Source organism: Amblyomma maculatum, chromosome 1, assembly GCF_055883805.1.
Source record: "Amblyomma maculatum isolate TAMU_Amacu chromosome 1, ASM5588380v1, whole genome shotgun sequence".
Classification (NCBI taxonomy): Eukaryota; Metazoa; Arthropoda; class Arachnida; order Ixodida; family Ixodidae; genus Amblyomma; species Amblyomma maculatum.
The window spans coordinates 343,766,187-343,793,992 of record NC_139344.1 but is presented as its reverse complement, the minus strand read 5'-3'; the positions used below and the strand labels follow the sequence as shown (position 1 = coordinate 343,793,992).

The following is a 27,806-nucleotide window of genomic DNA, read 5'->3' as shown; positions in this document are numbered from 1 at the left end:
GCCGAGTGCCAAGGACTCCAAATTCCGGCGACTTGTCCGAATGCGGAAGAGTTATAGCAACTGCCACTGGGCGACTAGCTCAGCGTGTTCCAGCATTCCTTCCTTGGCAAAAGAGTAAAGCCCCGAAGTATGCGGGATTTTGTAGTAAGGGTCCTATGCGATCATTTGTAGCTTCTTTCTTGGCCATCAGGAAAGACACTGCAAACTTGCAAAGAAGGTAAGTTGTATCTTTTGGCTCCTTTCTCCAACGTGCGTGCATTTGTGATGCGTAGAAAATTGTGAAACTTCTTCCTATTTGAAGTGCACTGTTATTACGACACATGGCCCAGTGCGGCTAAGTCGCCAATCACCATTGCGACCTCTAAAGGGGTTTGGCCTCTTTTGTGAAAACGGGAAGGTGCACTACTTTTCCCCGCCGGGGTGGTGCAGTGGTAAGACACCCGACTACTGTGCCGGAGTACCCATGTTTGAACCCGACCTCGGCGGCTGCGTTTCGATGGAGGCGAAACGAAGTGGCATCCGTGTGCTGTGCGATGTCAGTGCACGTTAAAGATCCCCAGGTGGTAGAAATTACTCCGTAGCCCTCCACTACGGCTCCCCTTTCTCTCTTTCTACTTTCACTCCCACCTTCATCCCTTCCTTTACGGCGCGGTTCAGGTGTCCACAGAGTAAGTGTAACAGATACTGTGCCTTTCCCTTCCTGTGAACCAATTACTTATTTATTTATTTTTATAAGGTGCACTGCATTCATTTAAAGGTGCCGATGTATGCGGTGTTATTGGTGTGTTTTGTTTTGCCACTTCCATTTGTGACCCTATAAGTGTGCCATTCTTAATACACGAAGCCGCGAATAACACGTTACAAACACAGTGAAGACGACGGGACGAAGCATCGAAGCGTATGCTTTGTGGGTTCAGTAAACTTCTAGTTGGAAGTAAGGCGCTTTGTCCCGTCGTCATTACTGTTTTTTTCCCGTGGTATTCGCGCCTTTGAATATTAGGAGTGGAATGAAACCAACTTGCACGGGGACAAGTTCTCTTAACCTATAAGCGTGAGCGCCGTTGTAGGATCAGAAGTCTTATCTTTGTAGATAAGCTCGCATCAATCGCTGACATTGCATCTGCAGCGGGGAGGGGGGGGGGGGGGGTCGATGTTCTTTGTTTTATCTACTTTCACTGCTGTCGCTTGCGCTGTGGAGAAGTGACCTCGTAAACTCGCTGCCCGTGTCCAATACATTATTATCGAGATTATTTTATAATTTCCCTATCATTTTCATTTTATGTGATTTATGTGTTTAACCTATATACTTGAATCATTTTGAATAGGTGCTCCCCATCCAGGCAACGAAATTGTAGGGCGAAAATTTGTATGCTCGATATCCATGTGCTAGTGCTTGAAACAACGAGCACATTGCATCAGCCAGTGATATGATTCTGATGTAATTACATATTTGCACCCCCCTCCCCCTTGTTTTTCACTGCGACCTAGCTCTCATAGTTTATTCCTGAACACGTCTGTGAAAAAAAAATGTTAATTTCTTTTTTGTTTATCAGTGCCGGATAATTGTAAGCATAAAAGCCTTATCGACATGAAGCTTTGTGGCCTGTGCTGCACTGAGACCAGGGAGCAGCTTTTCATCAAGAACGTAAAGCGTAATTCCGGCAGGAGCATCGCTTCAAAGACAGTTTTAAAATCCGCACCTGACCATCATTTGCTAACGTTTATCGTTCATCATGCGCAATATTATTAGGCATTCATTGTATGGAGCAGCAATTATTCAGACCACACGTTCATCCCCGCTGACGTTTAAGCTGCGCATACTGATGGCGCTCATTCAGCGGCACTTCCTGTCAAAGCTCGGGAATTCATTTCCTGTCGGATAGCTTCAGCCGATATGAAAAACTATGCAATAACGGTCAACCTCACTGCGTGCATCTCTGCGGGGGGGGGGGGGGGGGGGGGGTGGTGAAATGTTACGGAGGGTGTAATAAGAAACTGAAAAATAAAAAATAGGAAGGTTCATAATCTTCGCGCCTTTAACAACTCCTTTTTATTCCGCAGAGTTAGGTGTTGAGAGACTGGAACAGAGCTTGGCAGAAAAAGTGTCTTTAGTTCGTGTGGTTTTCGGGGGAAAAAAGGCGAAGTACCCATCTCAATTCTTAATTCTCTGTGGGTGTCTGCACTTACCATGAACAGCATGCATCTGGACGTACATACATATGTCATCGGTTCGATCGCTATCTGAAATTGATTCCAGCTCAAATTGACTAACACCGGTTAGTCAAATTAGAGGGTAGTTTGCTAAATGGGAAACGAAATGGTACGCATCACCCTGAGTGCTACTCAAATATTTAGGGCGTCACTAACGTTTCGATACAAAATTACGTGCTCATTTTTTCCGACACGTTTTTCTGAATTCTAGGTTAAGGTAATGCCTTTTAGACCAAACGAGCTGTATACGCTAGTGCGTAAAAGTTTCTCAGCCTGGGCCACTCAGTATAACAGGGTTAATTGAATTGGACATAAAAAATTAAGGCGGATAAAAATGAACTTTACACAAACAGCAAAGAAAATTCATCAGGGACACACAGCACTGCAACTGCCTGTGGACATGAAAGCTTCGCCCGCCCAAACAGCCACCGCGACGCCCCATTCCCACGCTTGCTCCTGTGACGCGCGCTGTCAATTGACAGACGTTCGCAACTCTGAATAAAGTTCTGTGTCTGGCAGCGCTGCTTAACATAAACAAAGATGACCAACCGATGCAGGTTCGGCGGCATTGGTTCTGTGCTTCGATGTCTAGGCTGTGGAGTGGAATTCTAGGTGGTTTGCCGAAGGCGAGGTAACTATAACGACCACTCACTTTTTTTTTTTTTTTTTTTTGCTGATCACATTGGATAATCGCAATATTTAAATCGTCACGCAATGAAGCTCTGTGCGTTGGGACATCCACACCGCAGCGTGAGCAGTGCCAAACAGCTTTCAATATTGAATACCTTTTCGAACAGGCCAGCGTATGGGAGGCATGTGCATATGTATTACCGGGTTCTCTGAAAGGGGCGAAAAGGTGCGAGGGAGGCTGAGATAAAGGCTGAGAAAACAAGGCGAAGATAAATCCTAAAAACATGTCCTGGGGATCCGCAATCTACGTGCTTCCCTCAAAACAGCTTGTTCCATGAGTCTACGGTCCAGTTTAGCGCGCACCGTCACTTTGACATATACGGTCATGCTGTGCGACAGAGCTGTTCGAGCGCACTAAAATGTTAACCGTATAGGGCTTAATTATCGAGGGCAATCATCTATCACCACAGCGTAAAGGCAACTGATATACTACAGCAAGATCTGGGCAAATTAAGTTGTCAGTAACAGCGCACCTAAAAAACGAAACCACGTTATAACAATATGGAGTCAGAGGGAGGAGGCACATAAAGAGCCTTCAAGATTATGAATTTTAAAAATGAGCTCGGGCTTTATGTCTCACTATGAATAGTGGCATGGATAAACTGATGATTTCGATATAATCATCAGTTAATTCAAATGATGGTTGTTTGATTGAGGACAAGGTAATTCTGAATGCGTCGTTTGTATAAGTATGTAAATCATTCACTGCTACTTTGCTATATTTGGTAAAGTTTGAATCTCATGTACTTAAACCAATTAGCACGTTGTAAGCGGGAAACGCCACAGGCAAATTTCGCAGTATTTCTAAGCAAAATGAAAACAAAAAAGCTACTGACGGCGGCTCAGTTCCCCGCTAGTCGTGAGAGGCATGTCGCCGAGAAAACAACCTATGCTTGTTTAGATACGACAAGCTGGAATGCGGAAAGTGAAATGCCTCATAGGAGAGCGATCACACAATAGGCCCCGCCCCGCTCGTTATGCGCGCGGTCAGAAAATGACCGCAGGGGCACTGGCCCGTTAAGACGCGGCCTGATCGGCAAAGCATTCAGCCGATCGTTGTAGACTGGTTCCTTATACGCGTTTGATGATGGCGTCCTTAGTCTCAAGAACTTAAAATGCTCTACGGTCAAGCTGTCACAGCTAGGAATTTACTGTTTATGTGTGCCGACATTGCTAATGCGAACGCACGACAGCACGAGCGTGAGCTGCGTGTTTCGTGTCTTAGGAAGGACCCCGCCGCGGTGGCGAAGTGGTTAGGGTGTTCGACTGTTGCCCCCAAGAATATGGGATCGAATCCCGGTCGCGGCGGCCGCTTTTCGATGGAGGCGAAAAGCTATGCGCCCGTGTGCTGTGCGAGTTGATTGCATATTGAAGAACCCCAGGTGGTCAAAATTTTAGGAGCCCTCTCCTACGACGTCTCTAGTAGCCTGTGTCACTTTGGGACGTTAAACCCCATAAACGAAAACCTATCCAAATATTATAAAGGTCAGGGGAAGCTATTTGCTACCAAGGAAGAAATAATAGGCGAAAGATTGTCCGTTTCACTTTCATCCCGTTCCGCGGAGAAGAGAAATACATCATATCTCTAGCGCCGATTGCTAGAACACGACTAAAATTTATGAGACGATCGATATGCCACTGTGCCGACACGCGCTGTAGAACACTCGAGAATTGATTTTTTTCGTTCGGTTTATTTTTTTTTCCCCCCAAGGTGTCGTGAGCGCTGTTCTGGTAGGTTTGCATTACGGTAGCGCTGCTCATCAGCAACGTGGATTTTTTTTAACTGCACTTTCACCCTCGCCTCCAGGGGCCGAATGAATGCAGGAATCTGTGGTTATCTAGCTCCCCTCTTTGTTCCCTTTTGTTAATAACGTTGCAGATTCTTCGCGAGCGTATTATTTAAAGAGTGGCTTCATTCCTTGTCAAACGTCAGACTACAGCTACAGTTCAAGTGTCAAGTAATCTGTACGTTGCACCACCATGCTTGCTGACTTGCTGTGAGGTTTCAGCAGCGCTTCGCAAATGCCGCTTCTATCCTGCATTAGAAAAACTGCCCATTGGATGTCGTTGGACGTGAAATTCGCAGGGCGCAAACTACTCCCACGAATGCTCTCTACATTCAGAACTGGTATAGCCCAGAGAACACTCGATGGAGTTCCGACACTTGAACAAAAAAATAGCCATACAGGAACGATCGGAATGCTTAAACGCCGCCTTTTAAGGGCATAACAGGGTATCGTTAACAACTCCCGTTTTGCACACCCTTTTCGGATCCTTGTCGGCAACCGTTCAATTTTCTACTCGTTTAATAAGTAGTATTTTAACTGTGTATTTATTATTCCACATATACTCACTGTCATGCAGTCTTAAAACACCCCATTAGATCAAAGACGACCCGACATGAACGTAAAGTATCTCTTTATCCAAGCCATATTAACATGTCAAGATGACGTAGGGACAATGTGCCTAACTCGGAATCCAAGGGTCCTGGAAGGCTTGATTCCGATCTCGCCTTCCTATCTCAATAGAGAAGGCCCAGTTGCCAGAGCCTGGGAATTCGGCTATGTCACATGGCCTCGTGACTTCTCAGCGCACAACGAACAGCCAGTGCACGGGCACGTCAACTGCCAACTGTCACAGGCCAGGGCCACGCCCATGAAGAAGGAGGCTGTTAATGCTATTGCGAAAAAATGTCCTATCTGGCAGAAAAACCTCTAATTTGAACACCTTCGCCGCTTCTTTAGAGGGATGTAGAATGATGTTGCTATCGATCCATTCCATTCCCACCACCTGTGTGAATTCTGGACTTGGAGACGTTATTTTTGCATGCTGATTTCGTTATCCAGTAACAATATAGATCTAAATTGTTCTGATACTTATCGAAATGCTTATACCTCCAGTTTATATGAAGTTTCCAATGCTTTACAATTACGCGTTAAGTCAAAGCTAGCGCAGCCTTGCGGAAAATATTGAACATACGATGGCGCTCTGCCCCCATTCATGCTTTTAAACATTGCCGAAGTGGGAGCAGTGTGGCAGTATAAAAATTGAGATCCTTTCCTCCACAGTCACTCGCATGATTGTCTCCCTAAACATGCTATACGAAGAAATTGAAAATATTCGAATTAATTTAAGATTTAGGTTCTAAGTTTCGACGAATTCATCACTCACACAAACATAGCAGGACGATATAAGAGGTGGCTAGATATATTAAAAACATTTCAGTTTCATAAAATGACCAAATTGGACAAATTTAGCAAATTATTTAAAAAAGCTCTCATATACTTATACGCATCCAGTAAAAAAATTCAAAAAATTCAAAATCGTTCCGTCATCTGTTGCCAGTATGCTCCTTGTATTTTTGGGGCACAGATATGAGCCCCACCGCGGTGGCGCAGTAGTTATGGCACTCGACTTCTGTACCCAAGGATGCGGGATCGAATCCTGGTTGCGGCAGTCGGTTTTCGATGGAGGCGAAAAGCAAGGCGCCCGTGTGCTGCATCATATCAGTGACGGTTAAAAAAAATCCCAGGGGGTCGAAATTCCTGGAGCCCTCCACTACGGCGTCGCACACAGCCTGAGTAGCTTTGTGACGTTATTCTCCATAAACGAAACCAAACCTTCTATAGATTGTATGTGTTTGATGTGAGGGATCGTACAACACGCTTTCTGTATTTTATATAGCTAGCACTTGATTCGAGAAGTGCGCGCTGGAACTTGTATTCTTCAGTACTGGGAAGGTGATCTTTCATTCGGGCGCAAAGGAATAATATTTGCATTTTAAAATGTTCATCCCTGGTAAGCTGCTCATATTTCCTGTAATATACTTCTAAGATACTCTGTAATCCGATTGATTAATTGTGCGTGGGGATTGCTGGAGCCCAACGCTCTACTTATGAGGCAGGTCATGATATACGACATATGCGACCGCCACTGTTTTGTCGCATTGATCTATACTCGCTGCTGAATCATATGTCTCCCTTATGCTGACTCCGTGCGTCAGTCCAGATCAGCAGCGCGGCCAGTTATCGTCTAGGCATGCTGATAAGAAGGCCCGAGTGCCGTTCGAGTGCTTCGACCGGGACTGAGAGCGTGTTTTCTTTTTTAGGGCTGTCCAGGCCGGAGACACGGCGTAGTGCCGTATCTCTCTCCCCGATAATCGGAGTGGAAATCGGCAGCCCTCTGTTGGGACGCCCTGACTGTGCTGCGAATGGGCCGGCCTGTCGTCGCCATAAAGTAAGTGATCCTTCTAAGACGCTAAACGCTTTTTAGCAAACATAAAAGGAGGCGGGAGCCGCGGAAGAAACCTTTTTTTGCTTCCAGGAGGAACGCCCTTTGCATTGTGAGGACTGTTCGACGCATATCAGCCCGGGCAGGGCCTTGGAGACTGAACACTGTCATGTTAAGATAGAGTGCACCTTCGCTTCGGCACTCCGTTTTTTTGTGTGTTTGTGTTTTACCGCTCTCTTTTGACGTGTATGTAATTAACATTACTGTCTAACTTATTCTGTTTATATTGGAGCTCAGTGGTGTAGCTGGATCTGAGATCAAGATTAAAATATTTCTACTTTTGATGTTTTATTACTCGATCATACCGCTGAGGGTGGCCATCAGGAACAGTCCCTTCGAGTAATTACATGCTTGGCGTTCTCAGGAGGATAAGGAATGTAAGGAATGTTCAAATTTTTACTACTAACGCTTCCCCCCCCCCCCCCCCCCCCCCCCCTCCATTTGAGCATGCCTGCTGTCCAACTTATATTACTAATAACTACCCCATCTTCCGCACTCCTTTAGAGCATGCCTGTCCAGCTTATACGTACCAAGTGGCTTCAAACATTCAGGAAAGGTTAGAAGGCATATATATTTGGTACCCATCTAACGATTCAGAACGGCACTCGCCACAATTCTAACGCTCTTAGTACACTTGTCAAATGTAAAGAAAGTTTATTGCATTTAAGTAATAGGTACGCAGTGTACGACACTGCAACAATACACTCTCAAAATCTGCTTATATTATCGGTGAGTTTAAATGTATATATGACTTGGCATGTTTGTTCATTAGTCTTTTCTTTTTTTTTTTTTTATCAGGCGAAGTGGGCACTGCATGTTCCATCCAAAGACTGTGAGCAGATTCGTTCAGGCTGGTTTGAATTTGGCGCATATTTAATCTATTTTATTACTTATAATAAAATGCCGCTAGAGATAAAGATCAACCTCAATTCGAGCACGTACCTAATGTGTCACTTCACTGCGATTTTAAATTTGCCTCACTGTTACGATTTCTAGTGCATCGTACAATGGCTAGTTTGAAAGACAGGTTGCAAGTTTTTTTTGTTTTTTTTTTCAATTATGCTGAGCTTTCTCCGGAATTCTTGCTGAACAGAGCCCATTCTGGATGAAGTACCTGTAAGCCCTTTCTAAACCCTTTTAAATCAGGAGCAGGAGACATGTGTACAGATATTATTGTGGCAGGCGACATTTGAGAGTGCACTTATAGGGGACCCTCTTGAAGGCTTCTAATGGCTCCTCCAAGGTTCTGACGGCGCCGAACGCAGCTCTTGTCTTCTCAGCTCTACTCTCGCAGTACTCTGAGCATTATTTCTATATGTCCGTTGTCCAAAGTCCCCACCATTCAGCCTAGCACATAAAAGCTTTTTGATGACCCGTCATCGCGAAAGAAAAGTGGCGAAAGCTTTGCCTTTCCATCACCTGTATCTTAGCTCTATCTGGAAGCAATTACATGATGTCTGCAGCATCAAAATATGAAAAAAAAAAGACCGGCCTTAACATTTTCACGCTTTTCTGTTGCTTTGCACTGACGCGCACTAAGCAAGATTTATCTAGAGTGTCAGCTTACTTTAGAGCACAACAAACCTCGAAGGTACGTAGTAAATCATCAACGAAGGCAAACACGTCGATAACCTTGGTCACAAGTACTCAGACCACGTTGCTTACCTACGAACCGTGTAATTGTGCACTTGCTACTGGCATGAAGTTCAGTAATGGTAGCCCTCGATCAATGTGGTCTACCATAATGCCTGACGGGAATGCACTCAAAAAGACAAGGATGTAGAATATGACAGAAGTACAATGCATCTCGTGCCTTCGTCTTTTTGAAAGCTTTCGAGACTTACTTGAAGTTCCAGGTTAAAAAAAAAAAAAAAAGAACTGTAAACGTTTGTTCTCATTTGCGAAGGAAAACTTTTTCTCCCTCTTATGTATTACTGAAAGTACCTGTACCAGTTGGTACATAGCTCTTGGCAAAGCACCGCGCAGGCTAACAGGAGACACGCAAAAAGACACAGATACAACGGTGCGCCTATGTTCTCCTTTTCGGTGTCCTATTACCCTGCCCGCTGTTTTTTTAGACAACTTCCGTTAAAAACGTTACAAATATGTTTGAAGTTAACCCTGCAGACATTTTGTGTTTTCGACTTTTATACGTTTGTAGTGCCGGTATGCGAATAAACAGCTCAAAAGAAAAAGCCCACAGTGTGACCACAGGAACTCTCGGGAAGTAAGGGGGAAACATGTTCATTCGAAGTGTGTGTGTGTGTGTGCGTGCGTGCGTGCGTGCGTGCGTGTGTGTGTGTGTGTGTGTGTGTGTGTGTGTGTGTGTGTGTGTGTGTGTGTGTGTGTGTGTGTGTGTGTGTGTGTGTGTGTGTGTGTGTGTGTGTGTGTGTGTGTGTGTGTGTGTGTGTGTGTGTGTGTGCGTGCGTGCGTGTGTGTGTGTGCGTGTGTGCGTGCGTGCGTGTGTGTGTGTGTGTGTGCGTGCGTGCGTGTGTGTGTGTGTGTGTGTGTGTGCGTGTGTGTGTGTGTGTGTGTGTGTGTGTGTGTGTGTGTGTGTGTGTGTGTGTGTGTGTGTGTGTGTGTGTGTGTGTGTGTGTGTGTGTGTGTGTGTGTGTGTGTGTGTGTGTGTGTGTGTGTGTGTGTGTGTGTGTGTGTGTGTGTGTGTGTGTGTGTGTGTGTGTGTGTGTGTGTGTGTGTGTGTGTGTGTGTGTGTGTGTGTGTGTGTGTGAGAGAGTGAGTGAGTGAGTGAGTGAGTGAGTGAGTGAGTGAGTGAGTGAGTGAGTGAGTGAGTGAGTGAGTGAGTGAGTGAGTGAGTGAGTGAGTGAGCTGTAGAAGCATCTGCATTCGCACTGCAATTACGTACAGTAAAATGAAAAACGGGGAAAAGAATAAGAAGGCGCTATCGCGTTTCACTCTTAAGCTGAAGCATAACCGGCCTCCTAGATTGTGGTAAACATTTGAGTCAGTGGCTGCATTAATTGGAGATTTCTGTAGATAATGCCACCTGTTTAGCATATCCAGTCTCTGAATTGGGGAGAACAAAGTACCTGTATATACATGTTTTGAAGGCCTGGTCTATTTCTACTGTAAGCATTATCTACTGAAAGCGCCGGCACACTAGGCCGAGAAACATGGATATCTTCCTGAGAACAGCCTAATGTTTTCAACGCCCGAAGTAGAAGGAGCGTTATAGAAGACCTTCACAAAGACCTGTCTATGTGTTTGAAGTCATTCTTGGTGCACCGTCTTCTTCGTTCCGTAGCACATTTGTAGCCGGACACTGAACCCTGTGTATGCAACTGCAACGTTGGTAGAGAGGTACGTGAGTGCTGTACAAGAGCGGCGCTCCGAATTTGCCCTGACACAATTACGAATACATATATGAATAGGTAAACGCGCGCGCATAACCGTCTTTGTGTGCGTATACGCTGACTGTGTTGGCATAAATTTCGAACAAAGCAGCTCTACTAAATTTTAAATTATTTTCAAACTAGTCCCATCCCAATTATGTCTTACTCCTTAGCTCTCACAGGCTTTTTGCATTTGCACGAACAGCTTTTAAAACACCAACTGTATTAATAAATAGGTTCGCTGAAGACATGCACAGCAAATATAACATTTAAGCTCATAGGGCCCGAATATGTTTTTATCTAATGTGCAGTTCGAACTCGCTTTGCTTTCGAGTTGATAGTCATCATGTTTTTATTTCTAATTCTTACAGCCATCGTCATTGCCCGTGTACCATCAGAGTCACCTGAGCAAGAAAGGGACAACTATTTTGGAGAAAAAGTAAAACCTTTAAACAGCCTTCTTCACGACTGTCGAGTCATGGCTCCAACCACGGAGCGCGGCGGCAGCTCCAAGAAGGCCGAGGAGAAAGGGGCATTCCGAACGTTCCTGGCCTTCTTCACTAAGCCGGTGTGCTACATGATCTGTTTCTCGGCGCTGGGCATCCTGCAAGGCTGCTACTACTCCTACCTTATTGGCGTCAACACGACGCTGGAAAGGCGGTTCGCCTATGGCAGTCGTACAGCAGGTTTCGTGTTTTTCGCGGACAACTTCGGTCCTATTCTCCTGGGTGTCTTCATCGGCACATACAGTCCAAAGAGGCACCGGCCAAGGTAGGGCGCCCTTCTTTTCCTCATCATTTTGGGAAAGACAGTGTATGTCAGACATATAATATGGTAAAACAACCATAAAAGAGAATAAAATAATATGCCTCTATGTATGTCAGACAGGCGTCTACAGAGTGAGTGGGACGCGACAAATACAGGAAGATGAGAAAGAGAGCGACAGTTCTACTTTATACTAGTGGTAGGTCGGCAAGAGGCTACAGGTATCGACACACCTTGTCAACGCCTCTGATAGAGGTGAGATGTAGGAGGTTGTTCTTTTTTAATTACGTATATTTATTTACGCAAGCGGAAGCTACTAAAAAAAAAAAATAACACTGCCGCGCCTTTTCGTAACCATTATTGTCTTATTTATTTATTTATTTATTTATTTATTTATTTATTTATTTATTTATTTATTTATTTATTTATTTATTTATTTATTTATTTATTTATTTATTTATTTATTTATTTATTTATTTATTTATTTATTTATTTATTTATTAAGCCGATGCAAACACCAATATCGGCTGTTGAGCGTTGCTGTAGGGGGTTACTTACAAACACGAAGGCGAAAAATTGCTAACAAAGCACGTAAGGTCTGTTGTTGTAGTAAATGTTCTACTCTTACCGTCACTGAAAGAGAATACATTCACCAGCAAGCATAAAGCATATAAACACAAAGTTCGCTACACTTTGCATAAAATAGAATCCTCAAAGTATTATTTAAGACACAAGCATGTGATCGTCTTTATGGCAAATGCAGAACTGAGTGCAGACACTATTTCATTTGAGGGAAAGTATCATTCTGCAAATTGTTGCAGGAAGAATTAAATAGCTTATATACATTTATGCGATTTAATATTGCATGAGTTTTATTTAAATTGTGTGGTATCATGAAGTGAAAATAAATTTGTTTGAGTAATATACTAATTTTCATAACTCCTGTGTTCCCGCTGTCAATGACATGCGAAAAGCATTACTGACCATTTTCTTGCGGGCGGGTCGCCAGTTCTGGAATTTCGTTGATTTGAGAGCCGCTATATTGTAGTATTTCTTTGAACACGCTTTTACTGATCTTGGAGAATATTTGTGAAAGGTGTTTTTGCAAGCATTTCATCCTAGAGGATCCGAGTACCAGGCCACGAGAAATCTTGTGCCGTTAGAACACCAGAGGGTATCCAGTATTTCACGGGTGCACCGTTGATTCCCTTTTGTAATGCCACCACTAATTCCTTTCAGGCCTTTAAATGTGATTAATTCGTCCTTCAGCATCTCGTCCAGAAAGGCGTGTTGTCGGGCTAGTTGGTTCTGCATAGCATATAAGAGAAATGCGCAATAACTTAGACAGGACACAGAAAGAAACACATACAACAGTTCACGAGCGCTCGTGAACTGTTGTGTGTGTTTCTTCCTGTGTCCTGTCTAAGTTATTGCGCATTTCTCTTATAAACATTTCGTCGTTGTCTTCAAGGACGGCGTCCGCATCTTACTTGCTAGGGTTGGCAACTGACAGGCAGAAGGAATCAATATTTCTATTTTTAAGGCAAGGGAAGGAGAGGAAAGGAAGAGAGAGTTGAAGGAAATGGTAGCCTAGTGACTGAGGTTTATGGCTGGAGAGGATACACGGCCGGAAGGTGGCTGCGCGAGAAGAACCCAGAGAAGACTTCCATGTTAAGGCCGATTGTCAGAATCAGGGCAAGCTTAGATTTCATCAAGTAAAGATCAAGTAGGTTTTCGGAGGGTCCCGGTATAAACGTCCCCGGAACAAAGGTTGCGGAATTAAGTAAATGTCCCCGGAAAATATTGCCCCGGAAAAAAAGCCCGTAGATAAAAAATCCCCATTTAGAAAGTAGGAAAACATGTCCCCAAATGGATGTAATCAAAAGTGCCTCAAAGTCCAGCTTTCGTCTTGCCTGGAGCCCGGATTATCAGTGGGATTGAATTTCGTTCATTGTCATTAACGTTTACAGTTTTTATCTTGCATCTTTGTTTAAGGTTTTTGCCTGAATCTTATCTGCATTTTTGAACCTCGGGCATATGTGAATTTCTCGAAAAGAGTACTTAATGGTGCAAGAAAATAGGCTTGAAAGAATAAGTCACCTATTTTCATATTTACACCTTGCTGCCATTCCGTCATATTCACGCATTTCGTTGCGCCGACCACGGGGATAATTGCAACGTGAGCCAATTTGTGTCTGCCACAAGAAAGTTACGAAACTAACTTAATGCTGTGAAAGCGAACGCATTCATGGCCCGTTTTTCGTCATACTGAGTCAGTCCTTAAAGATTTTCTACTAGTGTCGTCCCAACGCATTGTTCTGGCCGATGTAAGGGACCGTGGTCATACGCCACTACCACCTGCCGCCACTATCGCTATCATTGCTACTGACAACATCGCGCATTCACTAGGTCCACGTTTCCTGAGCTTGTACCAACGATGATTTGTTACCTATAGGTCGCGTGCACGTCTCGTTATCCGAAGGCCCTGGGTTCGACCCGCACTTTACCCAAATTACCCGATTTGATTTCCAACTTACTTATTAAAGCGGTAGCCTAACATGTTTCATACAACGAAGAACATATCGTCGGAAGTAGAGACACGTAAAGTCACGTAACGGGACTTGACGTCATAAGCCAGAAATCATTTGTCGTAATTGGGTATAAACTGGGTGAGAGTGTGGTGTGTCATAATAAGAACTGATAAAGACTGGTTATCCGTCGCTCTTCGCTCTACATTTGTGAAGGCTCGTGCGCGTAACAGTTGCCATAGCAACTGTGACGACAGCCGTTGTAGATCGAGCCATCGAAGCAGCATCCATCATTGCTCTTTCATGCTGAAGATCACCACACCGAAACAGCAGCCGTCGTCTCCCTTTTGCAGATGGGTGGGCGGCGCAGCTGTTCTAATGGGAGCCTCGTGTCTGCTCGCTTCTCTGCCCTACTGGCTATTCGGCAAGGCGGACGAGGCGTTCAGCATGACGGACCCGGAGGTCGAGTCCGACCTGAACCACTTCTGCCACGACCAGGAAGAGGACAGGCGCTACCGAGAGCTCAACTGCGCCCAGTCGCGCAAAACCGAGACGCTTCCCGCGTTGCTCCTGCTGGTCAGTTGCAACTTCCTCACGGGCATCGGCACCGCCGTCTACTACTCGGCCGGCACCGCTTACCTGGACGACCTCATTCGCAAGAAGAATTCGGCCGTTTACATGGGTGAGGACACAGACCCTGTTCTTGTGGATAATGAAGCGAGGGTGAGGTTTGCATAAAAGATAAAACATTTAGAGGCAAGGATGAGAAGTCTTTTATAGTTTCCCACAGAAGGTTCAATAGCAAGTGTAACTGTGCAACGAGTGAGGCCGCTATTTAGATTCCTATCTTTCACTCGCTGCTTCGATCAACTATATCTGTGTACGAAAAGCTTGTGACAAAATGAAGCCGTCCGTTATTTTTAACAGAGCACGCGTGCCATTAACTTTCTGTTTCTGCCGTATGGGCATACAAATCGTTTCCGATTGCATCGACTACTTTTATAACCTTGATGCTTCCTCTCTCGTGCCGTTTTACACACATCCATAAATGCAAAAGCCAAGCATTACGGAAGCTGAGATTCGGATACCTGCCAGTTTGCTGTGCGTTGCACTTCAATGAAAACAAAATAAAGCATAGTTTCATTATGCGTCCTTACAAAACGCCTTTTTGTCTTTTTAACAGCTATCATGACAGTTGTTCGTGGATGTGGACCATGCCTGGGATTCATCCTGTCAGCCCTTATTCTCGCGATATACGAAGATCCATACTGTGAGTACCTACTCATGACACGATTCCTGTTATCTTTTTTTTCGCCGTCAATTACACTCTTAATCCGGAGTCGTGACCGGCAGTATCCTTGCTACGGAAAGGGACACTGGAATGATTGCTAAGGAAGTGTAAATACAAATTAGAAGAGGTTTAATCCGGTTAGATCAATGCCAGTGTGCCGAGGAGTATTGGTTTGTTTCCCGGTTGAGGTCAAGGTCAAAGGTTAACTCAAAGGCAAGTCAAGACCTTATTGCAGTCATGATAGGTCATGGTCAGTCGTTGGTCAGTCATAGACTGAGCTAATCCAGCCTCAGTTTGAACTACTCGCGTGGCGTCACGTGGTTGTGACGTCAGGAAACTGCTCAGCCAATCAGAGTGACTTCACACGGTATTCGACGGTTCTCAACTCACCTCTCCTAACTGAAAGCGTTGCCCGAGCTGGCAACTTATTCCAATTTCAATCATTTTATCTTGACCTTGCGACTTCACACCACCAGCTGACCAACCATTTCCCTGGCCTTGTCACCTACCAAGTTTCACCTACCCCCTACTAGTTGCATGCTCGTTATTTTTTGAGGCTGCGAGCTTGAGACGGGCAAAGCTACGGTCCCAGTGGTTGCATGGAAATAACCGTACTTAAGTTGCTAGTGTGTGGATTATTATGACAACGGCTTATTACTTTGCGAAACAGCCTAGGCAATCAGATCGAAGGCGCACACAATTGCGATGCTCAGCCTGGGGATCCAATGATTGTACTCAGCACACTAAAGCTATTCCCTGTTAGGCCTATACAGTTACGCGGTGGACGATAACAGAAAAGTTCGAAAAACATTTGTGATGCTTGGGGGGCTATGAAATAATTTTTGTACCTTGCTTGTTTACCTGCCCCAGCACTAGACTTATCCTATATTATTAGGTGGCGTAAGTAGCCGGAATGCAAAGACAACCATTGAAAGGTTTCTTGGTACCTTGGCCGTTTGATCAGTGATAAATTCTGAACTCTTTTTCTATAAAACTATATCTTCCTTACCACAGTGTCATAGCTGGTAAAATGCAGGCATCTATGCTTAAATAGACGCGCACTATCTATCGTGCGAAAGTATTACGGATATCTTATTTGAATTCGTTTGCTCAGACAATCCAGGCTTCGCGGATGAAGACCCGCGATGGATAGGAGCCTGGTGGCTAGGTTTCTTCATACTCGGCTTCCTCCAGCTACTGTTCGCCCTGCCGCTCTTTTTCTTCCCAAGGCGCCTTGCCGAAGAAAATTCCGACCAGCCGACCGAGGAGGAACAAGACATGAGCCTAAAAGGTTTGACAGTCATGTGACGAGTGTTGACACTAAGGCGCCTGATATTTTCTAAAGCATTTTATGAAGCTTTACAGGGGCATTAAATTTAATGCATAGGGCATTTTGGTATTGTGCATTGTTTATAAAAAGTGTGCAGCAGACTGTAAGAATAGCCGCATCACATGGAGTCGGGCCTTTATTTTCTGTACCATTATCAACGCAACAACAGTTGAATTGCTTACGTGACTCCGTTAAATAATTTCTCTAGAACAAGCATTTTAAGGTTCAGTTGAACCTGAAATTAGTTCAATTATTTTTAATCCGTAGAGTACAGAGTACAGAAAATATGAGCGAAAAATCCCACTATAATGACGGGGAAATTGCAATAAAGAACATAGCCGCTTCTGCTTAATTCAAGTCTCTTAGCCCCAAAATGTCAAATGAAAATCCTGTTTGGAACATATGCAGAGTGAAAATACAGTGCATCTGTTTTATCATATAGCTCTCAAGCGTACGAATATTGGATATTTTTAGCTGATAGTTCTCAATTATTCCTTATTGAGCTTAGTTTGCAATTTGCTCTCAGTGACAAGGAATGTACTGACTAGAAAGCGCTGCCTAAAACATGAACACGTTGCTGTGGATCTATAGTAGCTTCATCTCTGAATGAGTACAAGACGTATAAACCGCATGTCGCAAATTCGCTGTAGTGAGCATTAAGCAGTACAAGCAGCTTGTGACCGCGGCTACGCAGCACAAAAACTTTATCACCTCGTAATGCTTGAAATAAACAACCGAAAGAGTGAAGGGTGGGTGATGTCGTGATCTTCTGTCAGGAAGCGAAAATAATGTTGCAGTATATGAAGTCAGATCACTCATCGAGCAATTATATCTCTGAGGTGTGTCACTAGGTATATATCAATAAACGAGGATGTAACTAAAGGTGTCAACTTTTTCTGGAGTGTCTCATGCATGCTAAAATTCATTTATGTGGCACTCATACGAATGTCATGATTTCTTTTACAGAAGCCTTCGAAGCGTCCAAGAGGCTTATAAAAAACCCCATCGTAGTTGTACAGATGTGCGCACACGTCTTCAAGTGGTTCGGCGTCCTGGGATTTTGCACATACGTGCCGAAATACGTGCAAGAGCACTTTCAACAGTCACCGAGTGCGGCTTCAATCCTAAGCGGTATGCGAGCTTCAACCGCTATTCAGCCTTCAGCAGCGAAACTTGTGTTGTGCTCAATGGTTTCTTAACGCGCCTTCGCGTCAACCTCCGACCAGCCTTAAACCTCCTCTTCGCGCCTATACATCCCCTGTGTAGCAACTAGAGCAGCCCTGAATACATTCAATATCTTCAGAAGAACAAAAATTCGATGTAAGACAAAGGGCGTTGCATGTTTTTAAAGGAGAACATTTGGACGTCGCGGTACCTGTTTGTTTCAGTCTATGCTTCAGTTTGAATTAGTACAGATCTTCCACGAACACTCTATGATGCAGCCAATATAGTGCCCTGTGAGAAGATATGTCAGAATAGAGCGTGTATAAAATACGTGAGTTGCATAAAAAAGAACTCCAGTTGGTCTTGCAAAAGTTAATTTTGTACCTATGATCTCGCTTTGTTTGCGTTATTTATGTTCATCTCATTTAATGTTTTGCTTCCAATACATTTCAAACACTGATCTTAAATAAGAGGTTCACATGTGGCGAACAAAGTTTGTTGATACTTGTTAGAATGGTCGTATATCTTCCGATCGTTTCTGCAGGAACGTTCCCGATCGGATGCGCCATGGTTGCCACACTGGCTGGTGCTTTCCTTATGAAGACCTTTCGGCCTTCCGCGCGCATACTAACGGCCATCATTTTCGCTACAGAGCTCATCACTGCCCTAATCTTTATCTCTCTGATGGCTTTCAGTTGTCCACAGCCACCTTTGAGAGAAAAGGGCGAACTCCGATCAAGGTATATTTATCTTTCCGTCAGGTTTCCACTAATTCTTTCAGAGCCGGGTATACTTGCGTTATTGTTATGTGCAGAGGGAGATTAAAGGCCAACGCCTTTGGCGTCTAATTATAACCATCATCTGTCTCTATTCTAATTATCAATATTCTTCTTGTCGTCTAGCAGTCCTGCACAGACATTGGTGCTACTATACGCGCTGCTTTTAATTACTAGAAACTTTGAATATCCTTATCATTTCGCACACACGCCTGCTGGTGGTGATTTCACGTTTTTGGTTATTGTTTCAAACATTTACCCCCCGTTATTCAAAAGATGACGTGCTTCTTAAACCGCGTCTAGTGACTGCGTTGCTTTCTGCTGCGCTACTTATAGTATTCCCAAGTTTTACGGAAATAATCATGAGCACTATATTTTATCGTATTTATGCGCATCTTAGTAAACATAGCTTTTTCATTTACGCATATCTCAACTGAAACGAAAAGAAAGAAAAGGCGGGCTTACACGATATAACGACAACAAACATGGGCCGTGTATATATAGTATGGTAACATCGCTGCCACACATATACCTATTGTTGCATTCGGAATCTAAAGCAGCCAAGCAAGTTGGACAGTGAACAGGACGGTGGAAGTTAATTCTCAACAACGTTTTTATTTTACAGACACCTAGTATATATTTTGCATCTACCTCTGAGTAAATAAGGGACATCGATATACCTTTCACTTATATCAATATAATTATCAATGGACACCGATATAATATGCAATTTGTGAAAGCCAGATTAATGAGATTTCATATGCATATTTTGATGGTATACATATCTGAAGCTATGCTGACGAATGAAAAATAAAACAAAGTGGCTCGCCTTTGGTTTTCGTGGCGTTCAATGTCGCAGTATAACATTGTATCTTAAAATACGAAAGTTGATTAGTTAATTTTAGGTACTCATAAGCCTAAATCTATAGCTGTGCATTTCTCATAGCCTGAGTCGCCTTGGGACGTTAAAGACTGTAAACCAAAAATATCATTTAGCGCTATAACGTACGTAATTTCTGCCTTCCTATGAAACGCACACAAGCACAGGTGTCGTAATTTTTTATATTTCAAATCTGTAAACAGTTGGTGACCGCAAATTGTAAACCATTCCCTAGCTAGAGGAACGAAGCCCCCCCCCCCCCCCCCCCCCAAAAAAAAAAAAAAAAAGAAATCGCCTCATTTTTGCGCAGGGCGAAGACTGTGTGCAATGCCTCCCTCTTTTTTCAATATACGATATGCTTCTTAGAGTGCCCTTTGATATTGACATTTCAACAAAACTTTGGCCTCAGACAGACGAAGAGCATGAGACGAAGAGAATGATAGGATAGGATAGGATAGGATAGGATAGGATAGGATAGGATAGGATATGAGAAACGAGGATAGGATAGGATAGGATAGGATAGGATAGGATAGGATAGGACAGGACAGGACAGGACAGGACAGGATAGGATAGGATAGGATAGGATAGGACAGGATAGGATAGGATAGGATAGGATAGGATAGGATAGGATAGGATAGGATGGGATAGGATAGGATAAGATAGGATAGGATAGGATAGGATAAGATAGGATAGGATAGGATAGGATAGGATAGGATAGGATAGGATAGGATAGGATAGGATAGGATAGGATAGGATAGGATAGGTGACATCATAAGTTCACCGAGGCCTACCTTACCTTGCGGTTTTCTGGTTTTTTCTCTTTTAAAATCCTTCTAGTTGGTATTCTGAGAAACGGTTTTAGTACCGGAGATGTGAGGACCACAAGATAAACTTGGAATCTGTTGCCGCTTATTTCTCAAAGTTTGCCTGTGGGCCCGGATACATCATATTAGCCACCGGTGTAATAAAACGCTGGTGACAGTCGGTGGTGACCAAATCTTGTGACCAATCTTTTGACCGCGCTCCCTAAAGTGCGAATTAGGAAGCGGAGCAAAATGTGGCGCGGTTACGCTCTTCTGTTAGCCTAATTTTCTCCCTTCATGCTGCATTCAGAGAATTAATACCTCGATATTAAATTCAATTCAGCGCTCTTCCAAAACTTAAATTTCTTTCATTTTCAATTTTCTTTTTTAGATTAGACCTGGTCAACAGCTGCAACCAGAACTGTTCATGTGCTACAGAAGTGTTCCACCCGATATGCGAAGGAAAGACTACGTATTTTTCTCCTTGCTTCGCCGGATGTTCGACCAAAGGAGTTAACGGCACGGCCGAGAGAGGGGTGAGAATATTTTTCTAAATATAATCTCATTTTTTCCTGCTTGTTTTTTTTTTTTTTTTTTTTTTTGGCTGTGCGCAAAAAACAGAAAAAAAAAGCTTACAAATATTAACAACTGGTTCAGTATTGTCCCGAACTAAGAGTGATCCTAAATATAATACAAAAATAAATATTCTACAAAAGTGAAAAAAGTTATTAAACTGCTTAATGCTCTTATTTCTGCAGCGCTGAATTACGCGATCATGAACCGTTTAGACTAAAACAAGTTCGGCGCTTGCGTGGTACTACTTGCATTACAAATTGTTTGTCCATAGTTCCACAATGAGAAAATTGGGAGTTTTGCCATGCTTGAAGGTTAATGCACAAGTGAACTGAAAAGTAAATGGAAGGCGCGAGAGGGTGGCAAAAAGTGTCTCAGCACTTTCGCCCGCTCTGTTCACTGATTATAGCTCGATCGCCAGGAAGCGGCGCGCGCTATCAACACACCGTTATTTTAAGCGTGCGGTGACAACTTTCGGCAGATGGAACGCATGGTTGTTGCTTCTCAAATCCGACACCACGGATTTCTCTGGCGGCACCTGCGATACGTTTGAAGAGCGATTCCCGCCGTTTAAAAATAGTTAGAAGCTGCCGCATGCAGCCTCCATCGTTCCTCTCAGAGAGCGGTGCCATGACTGGTGTGTCATGGTTTGTGTTTGTCCTGTATTTTGTGTGGTAGCATCCGGCGCGTGCGGCCTCAGGGATGCCCGAGGCCGCATGCGACCGCTGCTTACTATTTTTGTAATACCCTAGTGCCGGATTCGCAGTTTCCACTTTGTCGAAATAAAGTGTTGACTGCTTTCCTTGCAACTTGGTCTGGGATGACGGCCGAATATCGCGCTTCATCTGAATTTGAAGCGAATTAAAACACAAAATGGGCGATCGCATAGCCGTTTCCGTATCACTCACGTGACGTGAACGTCATAACTAGAGAACAGAGGGCTAAATAGTTTTCGGATGGTAATGACGTAAGGACACCGAATCAGAATACAAAGCGTTACCTTTTTAAAAGTCAAGCAAATTTATACAGTCATTACGCTGAAGCATAATTTAAAAATATATATAGAAAGAAGGGTGAGCATGGTGCGAGCGGCAGTCACCACCCAGCTTCAAAGAGAACTTCCTAACATCCTTACATTCATCCATTCTCGTAAAAGTGCTGCGTCTCAAGTTGCATACAAATGCGGAACCGTACAGATTACTGCCAACCGCTCGGAAATCCATTCGCTAATAGGATTTAACTTCCCATGTTAAATGCTCGTAAGACTGTGAGAGGTGCAATCTATATAATGAGGTTCATTCAGTTCTTTTTTTTTTTTTTTTCAGACATATGACAACTGCAAGTGCGTGGACGCCTTTGACAATGACGGTCCGGCTCGGAGGGCAAAAGACGGATTCTGCAAGAGCGACTGTCCTTTCCTGACCTTCTATATTATGCTGCTGTGCATCGCCTATGGGTTCTCCTTCAGCACGAAAGCGGCTCAGATTGTCATTCCACTCAGGTATAACTCTTGAAAATAGAACTTTGTCGAGAAATACAAGATCGTTTGATGAACTTCCGTGGAGTGCTGTGCTATTTTAAGACTACTTTTTTAGATATATTTCACGTGCTGGAAACAACAGGTTACGATCGGCGATCGTATTTCTCTGTAAAAGAGTAGGTCATGTATGTAACCGTGCTGAACTTCATCTTGCTTCTCTTAGGCAAATACTCGTTAAGCGACTTATGTGCATGAAAGTATTTGCAGGAATGCTTCGCACGAAGGCTTCAGTCACGGTGTAAGATATTCTTTCACCGTGGCTTCAGTCAATTACAATTTTTGACGTATTTCATTTTATTAGGATTTTTAATTCAATAAAGGCTGCATTCATAATTTTAGCTAGTCATTAAGGACCACTGATTGCAGTATTACAGCCCTGCAATCCTAACAAAATGTTCAATTAATGAAATGACCTTCCAAGTAGCGAACATGTCGCGCCACCTTCCCAAGGGTCCTCTAAAAACAAGTAGGTTTCTCAGACAACAGATGGCGCATGTTTCTCCAACAAAAAATTTGCCTCTCGGTTGGAGTGGCTTCATAACAAAATGCGTCTATTTTTATTGTGTGCTAAGTACCAAGTTTCGGCTGCTAGGGTGGAAGGCATGGAGTCTACTGAGCTTTGTCAGCACATCATTTCTGCCCTGACTCGGCGTCTGGGTCATGTTACCTGAGCACAATTAGTGCGATTGATTTCAGCCGGGTTGTCACAGTGGCAACAAAACATTATACAGACGTTTTTTTTTTGTTTTTTTTTATACACAGATGTTCGCGCGATGGCCTCGGCCTTGAGGTGCAGTGTGAAAATAACTTTATTGTGGAAGGGCTAGTCAGAAGTTGTGAGCTGCGCATGCTTCCCGCTCCCTTTAAAATTACCGGCGTTGCCCGTCGGTGCACAAGCGCCGACGAAACGTGTAGTGATTCCAAATTACGATGAGTCCGACAATCCAAATTAACTGCCGCCACATTTCACATTTCAACATTATCGCTAACCACTCAGGCGATGCAGCCTCGCACAATCTAAATCACTTCAAAATTTCTTGAATACTTTCTAGTTCTCTATACAGTTTCGTGACAGTCATCGAGTACAACTTGCCCTTTGTTACATATAATTTTTGTGTAAATTTTCGCATTGGAAAAATTATGTACTCGTGACTGCTGCGCGTTGATGGCCATATGGCACATCGAAATAAATGGTGCCGCACGTGAAGTTTGCGCATCCTGCTAATATCAGATTCTCGAAACGCACAAGACTGAGGGTTTCTTTCCCGGGCTGAATATCAGAGCTGCAAGTGAGTCTCTAGTTGCCTTTCACAGTTTTAGTCATTAAATGGCGAAACACAAAACCTGGTAGGAATGTTAGTGCTAATTAAGAGAACCCGACGTTGCTTTTGTGTTTTGGTTATTTGCGAGCCGGTTCCTGTGCAGGATTACATCTTGAGTAGAAAATGAACAAGCTCGACAGAAACGTTTTTGTATGGCTGCTGCTCTCTATTACAGCAGCATCTTTCAGGGTCCCTGAAGTGGTGAGCACCGAGGATATGAGTGTGACAAAATGTTTTATTAAAGATAATAATCTGCAGGAGTTAGATGGACAGTGCCCCTAACTCAGCGTTCCGGTGGCGGCCGCTGACTTGCGGTCTAGCTGGGTGATCCAGGCTTACTGGTGCAATTTGTCGCTGATCAGGGCTGTCGTCCGATGATGCACGTATGTCGGATTGGCACTATTAACGTTTTATCAGGTTTGTCCTGGCATTCCCAAGAGGTATGGTAGAGCGTTAAGCTTGCTACTCACCAATAACAGTAGTTTGGCTATTATATTGGGCTAATTTTATATGAAGATTAGAAATGTGTTGGTCTGTATTCTCTTCCTGTCTATAGCGTCCGAGGAGATTAGTTGTTTATGCGGTGGGGGAAAATGTCTTCTTTCGAGAATAAAATGTTCAAGTCTGTCAGCATACGGTCCAGTGAGGTGAGGTAAGGATGGGGATTCGCCTAGTTTATGAAAGCTCGGGTTGGCTTGGTCGCCACCTCGTTACTCTCAAGGCTTTAGTTTCCAAGAGTCCATGTTATGCTGTATGAATGAAAGAGTGCATTTAATTACGCGCTCGCCCATCCGTGAAGCTTTCCAGTAAAGTAGCCTCTGCAGGCTTGTTGAGAGTCCATCATTACATTCGATGACTTCGCCCGTTGATCTTGATTCTTGATGGTGATGACTGTGGCCAGTGATTCTACTTCCGCAGTATCCTTATCATAGGTCGCAGTTCTGATAATTGGCTTCTTCTGAGTCTCCAACGCAGCTATCGTGAACCTGCTTGGCTCGGTAAAGGCCCTGACACCCACGTAGACCGCTTTCTTGTCTTTGGGTAGTTATTTTGCGAGGGCTCGGACTCTTGCTTTACTTCTACCCTTCTGCCGCTCGTGATGCATGTGTCTGCATAGGTGTCGAATTTGCGCAGATCTTCTCATTCTTAGGTGTCATATTTGGGACTTGCCCTTACTAGTTCTTACTGACTACTGTAGCCCCAATCTCATCAGATTTTCAGGATATGGACAGCGAAAAATTTTAAGATATTAATCTATTCATCATCATCATCATCGTCACGACTTTTCCGGGTGCTTTATGTAGCAAGAAAGCAAGCAAGCAAGCAAACAAAGAGCGAGAAAGCGGTCAGAGCTACAGGCAAATAAAAATGGTCTCTAAAAATGTACGCCGGAGGGGACTGAAAGTTATGGAAAAAAGTTTGGGACCATGCTCTGTTCCCGTGGCATGGTTGTTTACTTTTCTTAAATTTTGGTCTCTCGCTCCTCCTCCAGTATAAGGAGGCTCCAGCAGCGACGCGCCGCCTTCTCCTGCCTGGTGTGTAACCGCCTTCCTCCCCTACGAATCTCACCGTGCTGGTTCTACCAGCCAATGGCAGAATGGTAGTATCTGAACGAAATAAGCCACATGGCTCCTGGCTCGTTTCGCGAGAGAGACAGGCACCGGACAGTGACCCGAGGTGCGGGAAGGGGAATTCTTATAAAATATTTGCAAATTATTCTCTTGTCTTTGAGGACTTATTCACGGTATCAGAGTCCTTCAATACTTTTGAAGGTATTGAATGATTCTGGTGGTATGAATCCTCAAGTACGCTTTTCCACACAGTGCACGCATTTTACAGCAGCTTTCAAAACCATTTCAGGCACCATTGTCATTGCTGCATGCAAAAAAAGTGCTTCAAAGATCCAAAAGCTATCAGAATTTTTAGTCTACAGGTCATTTTACTGTTTTCTTTATGCTCAAATAACAAAAATACAACACGTAAGAAAAACGACGTGCGTCGGCCAGCTTTTATGTACAACTAGGACATATAAGACTGATCCCTAAAGTTAACAGTTCTGTTCTAAAACTGTACGAAATATGCAATGACTACGCGCAGTATAATTTATGGAAACACAAAAATGTGCTGTTCTTTCGTACAAGGTGTTAAAATATGAAGAATGATTGCGAGGGGAATAGCCGTGTGCTCCAAATGAATCATATAATAAACATGTACAAATATCGCACATCGCAACGTGAATTTGCTTTCTCTTTAACAACGTTAACAAGACGCATAACCAGTATAGTAAATGGACAGCAGTAAATACTCAACTCAAAACGGACGCTTGATTTTATTCGTGATGGCACAACTGGAGCAGGGGTAAAAAAAAGGTAAAGAGAGAAAATTTCATGGTTTCGAGACCCGGGACTCTTGTCTCTTACTTATTCTCCAGTGTTTCAAGTCTTTATAAGTTCGCATCAAGGAATAGTATAAACAAGTGCCCTCTTTTATTTAGATCTTTCAATACCTTCCATCGAGTCTTGGGTATCGCAAAAACAAAAGAACATTGTGTTACCTGTTTCAGACGTTAAATTACGGCAGTTTATTACAGAGACATATTCACCCACACAATCGTAGCATAATATATGCTTCCTTCCTTTTCAGATGTGTCGATCAGCAGGACAAGGCATTTGCATTAGGCTTCGCTGAAGGAGTCCTTGCACTGTTCTGTAAGTCACCATGCGTTAAAGACAGCGCAATTTCGCTCATATTTTCTTCATACTGGGTAACCAATGCGTTCTCGAAATTTGTTAAATCTGCAGCGTTCCTGCCCTACCCCTTGGTGTACGGCTCTTTGGTGGACTCAACGTGCGTGGTGTGGGAGGAAAGCTGTGGCCAGCGAGGCAACTGTTGGGTGTATGACCAGCGAACCTTCAACTACTCACTGCACGGAACCACCTTTGTCCTGCTCATGGTTGGCGTGGCACTCAACTTCGTGGTGTTTTTGCTCAGCGGACGTCTCGGCAACCTCTACGGCCGGGAGAAGCGCTTCCTGGCCGACAGGAGGCGCGTACCGCCGCCAGGAGAGACTGACCTCCACTCTTCGTCCAGGAGGTCATCGAAGGGGTCCTTCAGAAAGCTGACGCGAAACGAGATCTTTCATATGGTGCCTACAAATGATCCCGACGAGTAGTGAAAATGATGCCTCGAAGGAGGCTTTCTCTGAAAACAATCCGCAGGAGAAGCGTCGATGCCCTGCCCCTGCTTCATGATCGCAGGAAAGAACTGCCTGCAGACTGCGATGTGTAGGAGTTAGCAGCAGCAATATTTCAGTGCATTTCCTTATCTCAGCGTTGCGCGAAGGCTCGGAGGGTGGTTTCTTTGAGAGACAGCATAAAATCAACACTCAGTAACATACAATATCTATCATCTTTAGTCAGAGATGAGCAATCTTGGGCAGCCATTGTTTTTGCTGCATCACAAATGTCGCTAATCCTCTCTGTGGTTTGGTCTTTTGAAAAAGAATCGTTGACAAAAAAGCATGCTTTTGTAGAGCTACGTATGCGAAGCTGGCTACAGAGGCAGTTCCTGTGGACAGGGTGCTTGCTGCCTTACGGTGACCATTGGGTGTGTTGTGTCATCCATGTGTACAGAACACTCTTTACCGGATTGTGAACTGATAGAAACAAGGAATTGTTTCATATTTTTCTCAATTCCTTATGGATGCCTAATTTTTATGCGCGTGCCATCTTTCAGGCGTCTTTCATCTCATGAATTATTAAAATACGTTCTCTCTCTCTCTCTCTCTCTCTATTGTGCGATCGTAATGCCACTTGCGCAGCCTTCCACTACCAGTGGCATTTCCAACTTTCCTATTGCTTATTTTCTTTTCATAGAAACAAACAACTGGCACAAAAGGATGATTATATAGGCTGCTGAATGCCTTAGCTTTCAAATACGCTCGGCCAGCCGGCACGTTAATGCCGGAAAGATCGCTTTTAAAACACATTGGTTCCCTCAATATACAAATTAAAAAATAAACGCGTGTCTTAATAGTAACGCGATGACACCTAAGCCCGCAAATAATTATGCAATGTTACTTTCCTACATCCCTTTCACAGAACATGCAACATAACTGCGACGCAGTCATAGTAGGCAGTCATCAGACAAAGCAGCAAAATTAACAAAAGACGCACATACAGTGCAAGTAAACTCCGCATGGATGTTTACTCTGCATCAGTATTATCAAGTACTGTTTAGTGTTCTCGTAACACTCTTCTATAGGAAATTTTAATTGGGATAAAGAGAATTATT

General features: G+C 43.8%; 1 protein-coding gene across 1 annotated transcript; it reads left to right on the top strand.

Moving 5' to 3' along the window:
- The first annotated feature begins 19 nt into the window (after positions 1 to 19).
- On the top strand, positions 20 to 27,806 carry LOC146207638 (solute carrier organic anion transporter family member 74D-like). Its single transcript, XM_084589369.1, has 12 exons — positions 20 to 217; positions 7,010 to 7,137; positions 10,913 to 11,312; positions 14,188 to 14,516; positions 15,018 to 15,104; positions 16,240 to 16,416; positions 17,422 to 17,586; positions 18,164 to 18,359; positions 20,470 to 20,614; positions 21,977 to 22,152; positions 26,157 to 26,221; positions 26,315 to 27,806. Exons 3-12 carry the CDS (start codon positions 11,020 to 11,022, stop codon positions 26,683 to 26,685), a joined length of 2,004 nt encoding a protein of 667 aa, XP_084445495.1. The 5' UTR covers positions 20 to 217; positions 7,010 to 7,137; positions 10,913 to 11,019; the 3' UTR covers positions 26,686 to 27,806.